At 45.6% G+C, this 16,694-nt stretch overlaps 1 protein-coding gene and 1 long non-coding RNA gene across 13 annotated transcripts in view; one reads left to right on the forward strand and one right to left on the reverse strand.

Moving 5' to 3' along the window:
• The window catches only part of LY86 (lymphocyte antigen 86), a 64,033-nt gene extending 50,930 nt beyond the window's left edge, over positions 1–13,103 (forward strand). For 5 of the 12 annotated variants that reach the window (XM_033216118.1, XM_033216120.1, XM_033216121.1 and 2 more), the window contains 2 exons: positions 7,775–7,827; positions 12,668–13,103. In XM_033216118.1, the coding sequence (XP_033072009.1) occupies positions 7,775–7,805 (31 nt within the window). In that variant the 3' untranslated portion in view covers positions 7,806–7,827; positions 12,668–13,103. The other 7 variants (XM_033216119.1, XM_033216125.1, XM_033216129.1 and 4 more) reach the window with 4 other exon arrangements.
• On the reverse strand, positions 9,269–13,124 carry LOC117086676. The gene is made up of 3 exons (XR_004438525.1): positions 13,039–13,124; positions 12,461–12,595; positions 9,269–9,312 (listed from the first exon to the last, which is right to left on the reverse strand). It is a non-coding gene; the product is annotated as an uncharacterized LOC117086676 (long non-coding RNA).
• Between the last annotated feature and the right edge of the window lie 3,570 nt (positions 13,125–16,694).

Raw genomic sequence — 16,694 nt, forward strand, 5'->3', positions numbered from 1 at the left:
CCCAAGTAAGGCCAGGTTCAAGGACTTGGGGGTGGGTAGTACACGGGGCCGTGATGCCAGGAAGCAAGGGTGATGGGGAAAGCCAGTAAGAGATGCATCAGGGAGCTGATGGCCAGCACAGGGAACTAGGGCTCCATCCCTCAGCAACCCCTGGGGAACTGCAGCGAGTGCCTCAGAATTGTCTTTCTCAGGGTCGGGAGGCTTCAGGAGTTCACATCTCTGCACTTCCCAGTTGCCCTGCATGGGCTTCTCTGAAGCAGGAAAGCATGCAGAGGGGCAGCCGCTTGACACAGAGTAGTGTCAGAGGCCCTGCTGAGGCCCGCTCCAGCAGCCGGGATTCCACCAGGGGCTGAGAGGATGCGGCCCAGACCACGAAAAGCATATGCTGGTGGGACCCAGCCCAGTCCTGGGCTGCAGGCCCTGACCCAATAGGGCACAGCTGGATTTCTGATCCCATTCAACCCTGAGCCAGGCACATTCTGTGCAACTGCATGTGGAGGACCGGCAGAACCCCCTCTGAAATGGAGCAGCCAAGCCTGCAGCACTGAGAGTCCCGGAAGGACCCCTCCAGGAGAGACACAAAGGACTCGGAGGCTCAGAGGATAAGAGTTGAATGTCCCGGGAGTTTGAGGAGCTGCCAAATTAGGACACGCTGAAAAATAATACTAAGAAGTTACAATTAGGCCTGGCCTAGCCTGGAGGTTACCTACCCACAATGCCCGGAATCCATGGAAACCTGAAGAAACCTCCAGCCTTTAGGGCCTACTGGGATCTAGCTACAGTGACATTCGCCCTAAAGGCAGTGGACACTCTTATCTGTCCCTACCCCAGGCAAGTTTATTATTACCTTAAATGAGAGCCCTAACCTACCAACTCCAAGTCGTAAGGAAACAGCAAGAAGTACATCCTCAAGGGTCAGAGAGACTGAAGAAAGCAAAGCTACAGATCAGAGGGAACATGATGAGGATCAGTGCCTGGGCCTCTCCATCTTCCAGATTTGGGTCTCTTGGGAAATACCCAGAGGCAGGGAGAGGAATAAAGAGCTCACTAGAATAAAGCCATGCACTCCCTCCCCCCTCCTCCAGAGACAATGCTCTTGGTTGGTCTGGAACATCCTCCCCAACTTCCTCTTCATCCTCTAGCCCCTCCACATGCCAGATGCCATCACAGACTCTGAGCTCCCTCCCACCTTGCTCTTGGCCTCACCTGGAGGGGAGAGGGAGGGCTGCATCCTCCCAGGTCGACACTGCCTCCCTGCGTGCAGGTATCCCTTCCTTCCAGAAACGGATTTCATCTCCTTTGGATATATATATACCCAGAAGTGGGACTGCTGAATCATATGGGAGTTCTATTTTTAATTTTTTGAGGAATCTCCACACTGTTTTCCACAGTGGCTATACTAATTTACATTCCCACCAACAGTGGGAATTTCCCCCAGAATTATTCGCAGTAGCCAAGATGTGAAAACAACAGCGACAGATGAATGGATAAAGAAAATATGGTCTATACACACAATGGAATATGATTCAGCCTTAAAAAAGAAAGAAATTCTGCCATTTGCAACAACGTGGACATACCTGGAGGAGATTATGCTAAATGAAATAAGGCAGACAGATATTGCATGATCTTACTTACTGTGGAATCCAAAAATAAAAGTCAGACTCACAGTAACCGAGTAGGTGAGTGGTTGACAGAGTCTAAGGAGTACGAGAAAAGAGGAGATGGTGGTCAAAGAGTGCAAGCTTGCAGTTAGAAGATGAGTAAGTTCTGGAGACCTAACGTACAGCACAGTGACTACTGTTGATCACAATGTATTGTACATTACTAGCAGAGTAGCTCTCAAGTGTTCTCACTACACACACAAGCACACATGTACACACACAAAAGTGCACATACATTCATGCACAAATGCACGCATGCACACACACATGCAGGCACACACACATGCACACACAAACATACACACGAAAGGTGACTATGTGAGGATATGTTAACCACATTATACAACTTAAATATATATAATTTTTATTTGTCAATCATTTCTCAATATAACTGGAGCAAAAAAGGACACTGCCTCCGCTCTACCCTGCCCTACTGGGCCCAGCAGGTGGGAAAGGAACACAAAATGCTAGGTAAATGAATGAATGATTTTTTAAACAAAAATATTTGTTCTTGATATGCCAATTGGCCTAGTCATCATAATTATAACTCTTGTGTATTTTTATACTGTTAAGTGCCCTGAAAATGCTTAAGTATTAATGACATTTTATAATAAATTTGGGAAATTGGCAGGAATTCCAGCAAGATCCTAGAAAGGGCTAGGAAATGGGGAGAGGGTCGCCTAAAAGAGTTCATGCAGTCAGCAGGCTGCGTCTGTGCTGGTTATTGAAAACAAAAAGAGGCAGAGCAAGACACAGGACCAACGGGGTGCAGTGGCTCACGCCTGTAATCCTAGCACTTTGAGAGGCCAAGGTGGGTGAATCACTTGAGCTCAGGAGTTGGAGACCAGCCTGGACAATATGACAAAACCCCATCTCTACTAGGTGGGTGTGGTGGCATGCACCTGTAGTCTCAGCTACTCAGGAGGCTGAGGTGGGAGAATGGGAGGATCACTTGAACATGGAAGGTGGAGGTTGCAATGAACCAAGATTGCACAACCTGGGTGACAGAGCCAGACCCTGTTTCAAAAAAAAAAAAAAAAAAAAGACACAGGCCTTCATATCAAGTTGATGTCACCCAAAACCCTTGGGACCTTTTATTTCCACAATTTATAAACCAATTTTCTCTTCAAAAAGACACTCAATGACAATCACCCAAAGATCTGGGTCAAAAAAAAAAAAAGCTGATACTCAGAAATGACTTCAAGTATTCAGAACCAGGGAGGTGAGTTTCTTTAATCCACTGCACATTAAAAACTGATAAAGATTGCACATGAAAGAAACGGAAGAAATGGGTGCAAATATACTGGGGCTCTTTTTATAGTCCTGGAGTGTGAGAATGTTAATTAAAGGAATCTCAGAATTGGAGAAGATCTGAGAAAGGACGGAGTGAAAATTTAATTTTAGGTATTGTTTTATCAGGTTAAAAAAAAAGACAATTTCATGAGTTACTTGCAGTTATCTCAAGAACTTCATGAGCCCCCCAAAAAGCTCCAACTGAAACTGTAAACTGTAAGAGACCAATTTAATGAAAACCTCTCAGCCAAGTGAGGGACCTCTTAATGGTGAAGAACACAAATGAGCAAACCTGGGGGCATTAAATGAGCACAACAAAATTTTAGGTATCATTAGAGTGTTGTTCTTCAAAGAATCATACTCGTCCATTTTTTAAAACAAAAGTTTTAAAAAAAAAAAAAGCACAGACAGAACTTAGCAGTTACATACACTGGCTCAAGTAAGAAGCTAGAAAACCTAGTCTCATTGCATATTTCAGCTTCCACCAAATGAACGTCCATTCTGTTACTCCTTTTCACACCTGGGTGAATAATAATACAGTTAATAACTAACTGCCATTTCTACCCTTCCTTGGGACCACATTCTGCTCAGCAACTTTACACACAAGTTCTCTAGTCCTCTCAATGCCCTATGGGGAGGCATTGCTATTTCTATTTTGCAAGTGCAAAAACTGAGTTACAGGATGGCTGAGCAAATTGCCCAACATCACTTAGCTAGTGAGTCAGAAAGCTGGGTCTCAAACCCAAGTCTGTCTGCTTCCTAGGTCAAGTCATTTGTACTGTGCCACCATACAGCAATTTGTAGAAGCATAAAGCAGGTATGAAACATGCCCAAGGGAGCCCAGCCAGATCAGACAGGGATGGCACACCAGTCCTTGTTCTTGGACTCTGCTCCTGAGCCACACTGTGTCCAAACCCTGACAGCCAGCAGGAGTGCTCTTGGCTTGTTCATGCCTGTAGCAGCCACATCCTTGAGTTGCAAACAGAAGACACCCAATCCAGCCAACAAAAGCAAAGGGAATTTCTTGAAAGGACATTTAGGAGTCACAGAATTAGCAAGAAAGCTGGAACACCAGGCAGAAAGTAGGCAACTCTAGAGACTGGTGAGTTGCAGTGAATACTTCTCTTGCCAGAACAGATTGAGAAGGGGTCTCTTTGTCTCTCTGCTCTGATTGTCTTGGCTTGGGTTAGACTAGAGTGTCTACTGGGAAAAAGATAACTTCCAAAAAAGAAATCATGTTCCAGTAGCTGAACCACTGCAGTACATATCTGTTAGGGGCACGATTAGCATAGACTGCAATGCAAGGGGTGCGTCCTCAGGCTGGGCAAAGCACCAGCATGACAAATGAATCCCGGGCAGGCTGTCCCTCTGAACCCTCTATATGTAACCACATATTAGTTACAGTGCCTACATGTACTGCTCAGACAGGTTAAGTAACTTGACCAATTAATGAAAAAAGAACTCAGATTCAAGCCCAGATAGTCTGACCGCTGGACATGTGCTCTCAGCCACCATACTTGTTTGCAGTGCTGGGGAATCACAGGGGAGGCAGTAATCACTGAGGGGCTGGGCAAGGAGTCATCCTTCTTGCTGACTTCAATACTGATGTGGATAGCCCACCAAGCACCATAATGTCTCAGTTTTTTCACCCCCTTACTTCCAACAACCATTTCCATCTTTACACCTCAACTACCATGTCTCATGTCAACCCTGGATATCTTAGAGCTTGTAAAAATGCACCATTTCTGAAATCTAAATGTCAAGCCCTCTGCCATGTGGCTTCCTCATATACTGCCAGCTCACCAATTCTAGCACCTTGTCTGCAATAATAGAAACTTCATTCAATTCACTCCCCCACTATTACCATTAACAACTCCCTTCTGCCTTCACTTTCTTCCTTAGCCACCTTAGATTCTATGGTCTATTATTATTATCTTTTCCTTGCATCTAACCCAACAGCCTTGACTTTCTCTCCTTTTCATTCTTGTCCAGTGAAACTCCACCCCAACCACTGACCTTCAGTAGCACTGGAGCTACTGAATGTCTCTAAGAAAATATACATCTGGGCTGACTGGAGTATCTTTACATTTATGGCCACAAACCTCAAAAAAAAAGCACTCAACACTGCCTAGATCTTACTATATTTCTCAAGTAAATTTCTTCCCCACTGTCCATGAATATTCTATTCCTCCTTTTGCTGCTCAACACAGCACAGGCCTTCGCCATCTAGTGCCCCCTACAAGTCTGTGGACTTCACTGCAAAAACCAAAGTGATCAGACAAGAGCCCCACTGTTGGTTTACTGGCCCATCTACAAACATATCTACACCTGAACTCATTCTGCTCTGTTTTCACTCCTGCAATTGTGGGAGTAATTTTCATGCTTCTCTCAAATGCAGGAGGGAGTGTTAATAACGTTCGTTTCCACCTTCTTAAACCCTTCATGTCTTCAGTTATTCCCTCTTCTGCAGCTTCAATCTCTCTTTCTACAAGATTATTCCCTTGGAAAAACAAATATGGTACAGTATCTCCCATCTTGAACAAAGAAACTAACCACTCTTAATACCACGCTCTCCTTCAGTTATCCTTTTTTTTTTTTTTTTTTTTTTTTGCTTTTGCTTCCTCTCATAACAAAACTCTTACTTCCTCACCTCCTTATATCTCTTCAGTCCACCCCATTCAGGCATCTGTACTCATCTCTCCAGTGTTCTTGTCAAGGTCACCAAATGACCTCCATGTTGCCAAATCCACTGCACAGTTCTGTTCTCATCTTACTCAAACTCTCAGCAGCAGCATTCTGCATGGCTGGCAATACCCTCCTGTTTGAAAAACATTCATCTCCTGGCTTCCTTGCTCCTTCACTCTCTGGCTACCCTCTCACTCCAGTGACCATCTCTTCTTAGTCTCCTTGGCTGGCTTCTCCTCAACCCAACCTCTGAATGTTGGAGGGCCTCAGGAGGTCCTGTCCTCTCCTCTGTTGATTAATTCTATCTCTTTGGGGTGAGGGGGGCATCTCATCCTGTCCCATGGCTTAATCACCACATGTTAATAACTCCAGTATTCATAGCTCCATTCCTACCTTTTCCCTAAAATTCCAGACTTGTATAGCCAACTGCTTCCAAGGATCCTTATTAACCATCTCCCAGAATTAGAGCTCTTCAATCCACACACACACACACACACACACACACACACACACACACTGCCTCATCAGGCTTCTCTAATCTCAATAAATGGCACCCCCATCTATCCAGATGCTCAAACCAAAACCTTCCTGGTCCCCACTCTCTATACCCACTCATCGGTGGGTGCTATCAGCCAACACAAATATTATCTCATTCATGTTCTCTACCTCCACCTCCACCACCCTTCACCAATCCATCATTTACCTTGGCCACAGAAGAGCCTTCACACTTGGCCTCTTCTTTGCATTCTTTACACAGCAGAATATCTCTGCAAAACATAAATCAGCTATTTTGACATGACTTTTAACACATTTTCCACTGCCTCTGGAATGAAATCTGAACTCCCTACCATTTCCTGCAGGTCCTGAAATATGTCACCCCTTAATCTTTCCAAGTTCTTCTCAACACAGTTCCTCTTGTTCACTGTGCTTCAGCAGATTCATCTCCCTCTGTCCTTCCAATTTCCTAAACTCTTTTCCACATCAAGGCCTCTGTCCTTACTTTGTTATTCTGAGATGATCTTCCCCCAACTCTTTAAATGCTTGGCCCATTCTGCTCCTTCAGGGCTCGACTCAAATACTACCTCCTTATAGATGCCTCCATGACCTGCCACCCCGTGGAACGTGGTGCCTCCCAGTTCCTGGCATTAGCGAGTATTCATGGAGTGCTTCCCAGGTGTTGTTATTAGTGCTTTTTATTGATTACCTCTTTTAATTCCCTACCACCCTAGGAAGCAGGTACTCTTATTGTCATTACCTTACCCATCTTGAAAAAAAAAAAAAAAAAACAAGGAAACTGAGCCCAAAGAGATAACAACTGTCCATAGTCAACTAATCCTGGGACTTAACCCTGTGCAACCTGGATCTGGCCTGGCCCCTTCCCCACCACACCCTCCTGCCTCTCTCATATTACTTGGTGTCTCTTTCCAGCACTTGTTACAATCTGGATATTGTCTTGTTTAGTTATTTCTGTATCATCATTCTCCTCAGTAGAATAAACATTAGTTCATTTTCATACTGTTATGAAGAAACACCCAAGACTGGGTAATTTATAAAGAAAAAGAGGTTTAATGGACTCACAGTTCCAGAGGGCTGGGGAGGCCTCACAATCACGGTGGAAGGCAAAGGAGGAGCAAAGGCACATCTTCTATGGCGGCAGGCAAGAGGACCTGTGCAGGGGAACTGCCCTTTAAAAAACCATCAGATCTCATGGGACTTATTCACTATCACAAGAACGACACGGGAAAACCCACTCCCATGATTCAGTTACCTCCCACTGGGTCCCTCCCATGACACACAGGAATTATGGAAACTACAACTCAAGATGAGATTTGAGTGGGGACATAGCCAAACCATAACAGAATATAAGCAATGCATGGACAGAGACTTCTTTTTTTCCATCCCAGGATCCCCAGGGCCTGCCACATGGAAGGTGCCCGACCAATATTTGTGGCATGAATGAATAAGTGAATGAATGTAGATGAGGTGTAGATCAGGGAATGAAAACATTTCTAGCAATAGCTGCTCTTATTTTGGTGCCAACAATTGTCACACTTCTGTGTGACCACAGAACATACGAATGAATCATTTTTTTAAACAATTGAATAACATCATGTATGCTTTACATATTTTTTCAGAGCAGATTTACTATGCTGGGCCTGTCAATAATCCTGAATTTACTATTCCTCAGGTAAGATATTACTTAATTTTTGTATTAAATAGTTTGTTTCTTGAAGAAGTCTAGAAAAAGGGGGAGGGAAAGGAGGAGAAACCAAGAAAGAAGAGGAGGAGTTAAACAATTTAAAACTTATCCATAGGCCATCCCTGCAAAAACCCTTTCTTCACAAAACTGCTACTTCACCGTGGGCACTTGAAATTTCTTGACACGCTGACTTTGTCATTTTGGCATTTAATATTTTACATGTCGGTGAACCTTAGGGAATCCTCCGAGTACAAACCTCCCACTGAGAGGGATGCCGGCGTCTTGTCCAGCAGGATTGTGGCATCTGTGGGGTTCCATATGGCAGTGCTGCTGGGCTGTGTGGGCGGCACCATGCATGTGCTGGGACCATGCTCAGGAGGCTGGCAGTTCAGAGAAAGGAAGATGCACGAGCCACGGAGGTGTGAAGGTCCTCTGGTTACTGTCCTTTCACTGTTACTCATGAGCTGCCACTAAGTCAATAAAATGCCCGTATCCTTAGCATTTGCTGGCAAAGCTCACAGCTCAGAGTAGAATTTTCCACTGATTCCTTTCTGTTCAAGATAATGCGACATTATTAAATGGCTCAATTTACATCACTGCTATAAGCAATAAATGTTCAATATGCTACCCCTCAGATAATTTTTTTTTTTTTTTTTTTTTTGAGACGGAGTCTCGTTCTGTCTCCCAGGCTGGAGTGCAGGGGCATGATCTCAGCTCACTGCAATCTCCGCCTCCCGGATTCAAGCTACTCTTCCACCTCAGCCTCCCGAGTAGCTGGGACTATAGGCACGCACCACCACGCCCAGCTAATTTTTGGATTCTTAGTAGAAACAGAGTTTCACCATATTGGCCAGGATGGTCCGAAGTCCTGACCTTCTGATCCACCTGCCTCAGCCTCCCAAAGTGCTGGCATTACAGGCCCTCAGAGAATCTTATGGAATAATATGGAAAGGATCACAAAAATGTGATCTTTTAAAAATGCATGCTGATGTATTTAGTACCTGTGAGATTTGATTATGTGTATATAATATGTAGTGATCAAGTCAGGCTATTTAGGATGTCCATCACTGAATACGTTTTTGTTAACTATAGTCACCCTACTCTGCTATCAAACACTGAATTTATGTCTTCTATCAACTGTGTGTTTGTACCCTTCAATCCACTTCTCTTTATCCTCTCCCTCTCCTCCCCTCCCTCTCCACTGTGGTATCTATCTTTCCACTCTCTATCTCCACGTGATCATGTTTTTTAGCTCCCACAGATAATTGAGAATAAACAATATTTGTATTTGTTCCTGGCTTATTTCACTTATGATAATGACCCCCAGTTCCATCCATGTTGCCACAAATAAGATTTTATTCTTTTTTATGGCTATATAGTACTCCACTGTGTATATATACCACATCTTCTTTATCCATTCATCCATACATGGACACTTAGGTTGATTCCATGTCTTTGCTGTAGTGAATAGTGCTGCAGTAAGCATGGGGGTGCAGTTGTAAAAATGTAACCACTTTAAATAGAACCTCATCCTTTCAGTTCTCCAAAACCTGTATATGGCTGAAGAAAAAGGTAGGTCTCTTTCTCCATAAAGAATCTCTAACTTAGTTTCACCTCCGGGTTTGTTTCCTTTCTGTCCCAGCCTCTGCGTTCCTATGTCAGAGTGCCATCTTGCTACCATCTCGGATTTCCACTAGCATTGCTCTTGCAGCTGGGGAGTCTCCAGGCTTCTCCCTCTGGAAATCTCTAGAGTTTTCTCCTCAGGCCTTTCATTAAAATACAAAAGTTTTGCAAGAAAGAAAAACTACACCTCTCTTCACTTCTAGTATGAGGTACCTAAACTCTCCCAGAGAGTTCCATTTTTCTTTAAATCTTTGCTATTTGAATTGTTTTTCTTTCCCCGTTGTCCTTCTGACCCTCCTCCCGACTAGAGGCTGACTTAAAATTCACTAACAATTGCCTTTCACTTTTGCATGGTTGGCTTATTTTTAACCCAGTTACTCAGCAACTGTTATAAGAGAGAGCGGAAAAGAACTTCTTAAAGTCAGAAAACCCCTTTAAAAGTAGGTTGAGGGGCCAGGCACAGTGCCTCATGCCCGTAACCCCAGCACTTTCGGAGGCCGAGGCGGACGGATCACTTGAGGTTAGGAGTTCAAGACCAGCCTGGCCAACATGGTGAAACCCCATCTGTACTAAAAATACAAAAATTAACCAGTCATGGTGGTGCATGCCTGTAATCCCAGCTACTCGGGAGGCTGAGGCCTGAGAATCGCTTGAACCCAGTGGGTGGAGGTTGCAGTGAGCCGAGATTACACCACTGCACTCCAGCCTGAGCAACAGAACAAGACGCCATCTCAAAAAAAAAAAAAAAAGGTTGACCAGATATGTAAAAAAGCTTTATTTGAATCACCTTACAGTACAGGAAGGAAGTGCAGAACCTAAGTTCTTCAACTGCTGATGGTACTTAAGCAGATATTACCCAGTATGAGGGCATCGCGTGTACAGCAGAGAGAGCTGGAGGCCTTAATCCCAAAATGGGCTCCCTACACTGGCTGCAGGTCAGCCGTGGACGGCCCGCAAAGCACAGAGGCTTTGCTTTCTTAATATGGAACAGACACAATTCAAAGCCTTTTGGTTGTAAAAGACCTACCCCATATCACCTCCTCCAACCAAATCCTCCAGGGATGGGCTCTGGGCTAATGGCAGTTCCCATGTGGCCAAAAACACTCCCACTCAGCACTCAGTCTCCAGGGCCTTGGTATTATGTCCCTCTGAACTCATCCAACCCCTTGGCACAGACTGAAGCCTTCCCTGGTGTCCTCTGTCTATGCCTCCTATTTTCTGCCTGAGAATTTAGGGGATCCTTTAGGCTCCCGAAGCATGTGGACAACAACTCATAGGGCACAGCCTGACCTGTGTATCGCCAAAGGTGCACCTACAAATTCCTAACCTGCAAACTTGTGCCCTCCTCAACAGCAGAAAAGCTGCACTCAGTCCTTCCCTACCCTGGCCTCCTGGCCTCCCAGCACACACCTCCACCTGCCTCCAGCCTGGCACGGTTGCCTAAATACTCTTATCTCTTATACCAGAGTCTGTGATATCTGTAATTCCTAGTCTAGAACCCTTTCCTTCAAATACAACAGCTCCTCTTAGGCTCATAACATAGTAATGAAAAATTCATGTGGTGTTCAATACATTTGTAGGTGTGTACCTAAATGCACATAGAGATTTTAAAGAAAAGTACATGAGGAGGAGGAGAAGGATGAAACACAATGAGATATAAATTTGAGCCGGTCTTTACTCATAATTAATTCTCTAACATTTGGACTGCTTTGGTTATATTCCTAACACTGTTTCTAAAATTACAGCTGCTCAATATTGGAAGAGTATGACTCATGGGAGCTTCTAGAATCATGGAATCACACCCCAGGCACCATCCAGAGCACAGCCTGGCTCTCTTGAATACATTTCAGGGTTGGGGACTCCACTCTCTTTGGAAGCTCTGCTCATTGCTAGAAAGTTGTTCACTTCTAACAAAAGCCACCTCTCATGCAGTTTCTCTCCGGTGGTCTCACCTACTCCTTCCCTCTTGTTTGTACAGATTAAAATCCTTCCCCCTTTGGGTGACAGGCAGTTCAAAGACGTACCAGCAGTCTCCTGGCCTCCTCTGCCACAGTCCCTCTGCTCTGCTTGTGACCCTCCCACCACCCCAGAGCATTTTCCTCTCCAGATTAGTGTCTACAAACACGTCACTGCTCTGTGGCTGCTGGGGTGCAGGGCTGGGGCGCTGGCAGCAAACAAAACTGGCATGGCTCTTCCACAGTCTTCACAGGACCTGGCTGCCAGGCGGCTTCTGCCAAGCTGACTGCAAAGGAAGGGAGACCACCTCACAGCGTTGCTGCCAGCAAGGACCCCCAAAGGCAGTCATTCTTTCTGTGACGGGCATTTTGGGTTTGTGCTGGTGAACTGTGCTCCCCGGGGTCTTCTCTGTCTCAGCACACAACCCTTTCTCCCTCCAGTTGCTCAGGCCAGGAGCCCTGGAGTCACCTTTAACCCACCTCTTTCTCTCCCACCCACTTGCATGTCCTCAGCGGATCCTATCGGCTGTTCTTTCAAAATTTCTCTAGCACCCAAACCCTTCCCTCACCTCCACCTCTAATCCAGGTCATCTTCATCTCTCACCCGGATTCCTGTCATCACCTCCCACCTGGGCTTTTCAGTGAGGCAGCCAGAGGGATCCTACTGACACAGGTGCCAGGGCAGGCCACCCTCTCCTGACCCCATTTCCTTTCAGAGTGGAAGCTGATGTCCCCACCACAGCCTTTGAGGTCCTAAGAGTCTGGCCTCCTTTGTCACCCTAACTTCACCCCCACCATCCCCCACTCTCCCTGCAGCCCCACTCGCCTCCTTCTGCCCCTCTAAGGTGGGGGCCCCAGCTCACAGCAGGACTGCACCTTCTTGCGTCTGCTTCAGGTCTTTACCTAAACGTCATCATCTCAGCAGGGCCTCCTTTCACCACCCTGCTCAAAATTGCAGACCAGCACCCGCCTTGACCCACCCAGTGCTTCCATCCACTCCCTTCCTGCATGAGTCTTCTCCATGACATGAACACCTGACATACCATACATAGTCACATATCATAAGGCTGGTCTGTCTCTCCCAGAGATGCTGGAAGCTCCGCAGCGCAGGGGTTGGCTTGTCTTGTTCTAAGGTTATCTGCAATGTCCGGAACATCACCCAGCACATAGAAGTTTCTCTGTAAATATTTGTTAAATGATTAATTGTACTGTGGGTCACATGTCTAATACTTGACCTGTGCCCCTTGCAGGGAGAATACCAGATTTTGCTGGAACTGTATACTGAAAAACGGTCCACCGTGGCCTGTGCCAATGCTACTATCTTGTGCTCCTGACCATGGCCTATGGCAAAACTCACAGCCGGCTTCATCTCATGGGACCTCCAAGCTCCTCTGACTGAACCCGCTGTGGGAGAAGCAGCCAATGACAGAGAAAGGCTCTACACAGAAGCCCCCCAAAAAGTGCAGCTGCTAATTTTAGTCCCAGGACCAGACATCCCCAGAATCCACAGATGTAATGAAGTCCCCGAATGTATCTGTTTCTAAGGAGCCTCTTGGCAGTCCCTAAGCAGTCTTGTGGGTCCATCCTTTTTCTCTAATTGGTCGCCTCACACCAGACTCACCTGCTTTTCAACTTCTTAGGAGTGCTTCCTCACAGTTACCAAGAATGAAGGAAGCTGGCCACCATTGTTCATTGTGGTTTGTTCAAAGAATCTTACTACAATGCTGTAGTTAAAAAGTCATTTCCTCCAGATACAGTGCCGGATGCTGGTGCAGCGTAAGCAGTTCCAAGAAATTCAGGAGGATGACAGCCTGGCTAAAATTAGAGCAATGGGATAATGTGCCATTGCTTCTCCTGGTCAGGCCCCCACCCTTAGACCATGAGGGCTGAGAAGCTGATGCAACCTCACAAATAGGGAAATCATACTCTCACTTATCCAAACACTCATTTCACCTTCATCCCTCAAAGCGTGATTACACTTGACCTCAGCACACAATGGCATTCATTACTGCATTCATTCATTAATGCAAGGAATAACTCCTGAATATTTAATGTGTATCAGGCACTGTGTTCTTAAGTTGTCTTTTACAATACTTTCCATACATAAGCATGTTGCCTATCCTACTTCCAGAGTCATTTCTGTGGCCCTGTCTTCTCTCCTGGGATGCACCAAGTGCAGGGTGGGCTCCATAGCCCCTTCACCATCCAATGCTCCTGTCCTTCCAGTGTCCCTGCTGGCCCTCTTGCTCTGCTAAGGGGCTGGAGTAAGGTGGGTGAGTTGACACTATCATTCATAAAAATGCCATCCTAGAGATTAAAAGAGAAAAAACTCCATAGTTTAAAAAACAGTAGTTGCTATTAATCACTATTTATACATCTTTAAACCACCTGGAATAGCAGGTCATAAATGCCTGGTGAACTTTAAAACCAGCATCTGAGGTTTTCTGGGTTATGAGGAGGCAAAATTACAGCAGTGTCCTTGCCTAGGCCACAGTGCTTGAGGGAGAAGACGTGCATGGCTATACTAGGCTCAGGAGCAAACCTCTGAACGTACGTGGAGGTGACCGTGTTATGCACAAGAACAGCAAAGGATTCCTCCCCTGGCCATTCCCTCTAGCTTGAGACATTCACCTCCTTCCCTTTTCAGTAACCATCACTACGAGTAGTAATGGCCCTGGCTAGACTCTGTGTACGCATATGTTCTAACGGCACAAGACAGCTGTCACAGCCTTCCAAAGACACAGGTGGAACTCAGCCAGTCCCTTCCTAATCCCTTTGCCCTCTCCTTTAAACTGACTGTGTGGGTGTGTGTGCGTGAGAGAGAGAGAGAGGGAGAGAGAAAGTTTCAGATTCTATAGGTTTGTGTTAAACTGGAATTTCCATATATGGAATCTATCCTAGTCATCGCTGAATATACAAGTGCACAGCAGTTTCATTAAGGACATGATTTGAGAGGGGGAAAAAAATGTTTCTTTGTCCCAGAATATTTTTTTTCTTAGTGTCCTATCTTGGGCCTTAAATTTCACCATTAGTTTTATTCCAGCAAGTTGAAAACCTTTTTCAACGTTCAGGAGTCTGCTCTTGGAATACGAACAGCCCTGGTAGGAGAAACGCTGGAGTCTTTGTCATTATTTAACACTCTGGCAGGATGTAGTAACTAAGATGACTTTGAAAGTGCCAGCCCAGAAAGCAGGGGTGTCAGGGGAGGTGGGTGACCTGAAGCCGAGCCCTCTCGGGCTAGTCATTGTGTGGTTACTGAGGGGGTGGGTGTCAAAGTGCCCAGACAATCTACCAGAGAAACTAAATTGACTTCTCCCGTAAAGAGAATTGCTACTGTTTCAAAAATCACTATCAAGGACTCCAAAATTTTGTCCTCAATAAACTTTTCTGAAGAAAAAAATAACAGTTTGGTTCAGGATGACCCCGTGTCCCCACAATTAAGGAACTATTGTGAAAATCAGCCAGCTTCAGACATTTGAGTGCCCATCCACTCTTCTTTATATTTGGAGGGCAATTTCAATCGTTATGTATAGAACGCTTTAAAAAATATTTTTGAGGGACATTCCAGTGCCCAAGGGAAGCTTTGTCAGGCTAGAGTCTAGGCAGAATACTGAAAAGCCCCTCAGGACGGCGTAATAGCATCTCTGAGAATGTTTTGGCTATGAGGAACAGAGAACTCAACTGAATCTGGCATATGCTTAGCAGACTAGGTTGCCTCCCGTGACCACTGAGTCCCAGGGTTGTTTAGGTGTCAGCCAGCGTTTGCTGCTGGGGCTCATTCATCATCAGCCCTTCACCTCCATTTCTCCACAGTTCTTCCACCTCAGCTCTCCTGGAATATTGCCTTCACCCTCAGACAGTTTGTCCCACAATAAAAGATCATTTCGGTAGCTGAAGACCTCACATCCACACTGTCCATACTACAGAAGGCAAAAGAGACCTTTATCCCAAAACCCTGTCACTCATTCTGACTAGAATGGCTTGGGTCACATGACCTCTCCTTGTAACCACATCAGACCAATCTGGTTCAACTTTTAGGTAATAAAGTTGTGAGTTGTTTTTCGGTTGCCATGGACCCCAGGTGGAAGGTTATGTAACCTGTGCATGCCCAGATGAACCAAGTGTGCAACTACAGAGGGACCTAAATACAAGACTGAGGAGTGGGAACTTCATTAAGAAGTGAACATAGCGTGTCAGGATCCAGGATCCAATCATATCAGCTTCCAGCATCACCCCATGGCAGGATCCAATCAGATCATGCCTCCTAGCATCACCTCATTGCAAGATCCAATCAGATCATGCCTCCCAGCATCACTTCATTGCAGGATCCAATCAGATCATGCCTCCCAGCATTATCTGATTGCAAAATCCAATCAGATCATGCCTCATGACCCTGTGCTTGTCAAACCCGACGTAAACTCCAACTTGCAGAGACAGGTTGGAGTCTTTCCTCCTGTCTCCTTGCCGGTAGACTTGCAGTAAACCTTTTCTTTTCTTAAAAGCCAGTGCAGTGGTATTGGCCACTATGCACATTAGGCAGTGAGCCCATTGCTTGCTCAGTAACATCCTGACCAATCACTTTGGCCCTGTCCTGATTGGCTTAGCCTATGTCACACGCCCCACCCCTAGAGCTGGATCAGGGTTATTCCCACTAGAACCACACATATCCCTAAGTGGAAACTGGGGAAGTTGCCAAAGGGTAAAGGGAGAGGAAGGGCATGTCTCAAACTAGGCCAAAGGACATGTCCAGATCATGTCTTGAATTAGGCCAGTTTTAAGTTCTAATTCTCCCCTAGCTGTTCACTGGGCAAGTGACTTTTATTGTCTAAGCCCCAGTTTCCTCATCTGTAGGTGCTGACTATAAAATAGTACCTATCCTGTAGAGACACTGTGAGAATTAATGAGAGAATGCATGTAAAATGCTGAGAATAGGGCCTGGCATGTCACTCAATTAAAATGAGTCATTATTATGTTAAGGTGGGTGTTCACTTGTGGTGCTAAAGTCTCCTTTCCTAATTTACCTCTCCCATCCTCCTATATCGTCAGGGCAAACACTCCTAGAAGCCCAGCCCTCACTCATAAGCCCACATTCCCTTCTGGGTCCTGAGATGGTCCCTTGGCATCTTGATTTCTTCTAAGTGTAGCTAGTTTTATTAGACCTGGCATGGGGGCATGCCCCCTGGGCCATGACTCTGAAAAGAATTTAAGGAAAACATTTGGATACACCTTCCCCCACCCCCCCCAGACAGAAATAATACAGCCGGCCAAAAGGGCCTA

The sequence above is a fragment of the Trachypithecus francoisi genome, unplaced genomic scaffold (assembly GCF_009764315.1).
Source record: "Trachypithecus francoisi isolate TF-2019V2 unplaced genomic scaffold, Tfra_2.0 Lachesis_group10, whole genome shotgun sequence".
Classification (NCBI taxonomy): Eukaryota; Metazoa; Chordata; class Mammalia; order Primates; family Cercopithecidae; genus Trachypithecus; species Trachypithecus francoisi.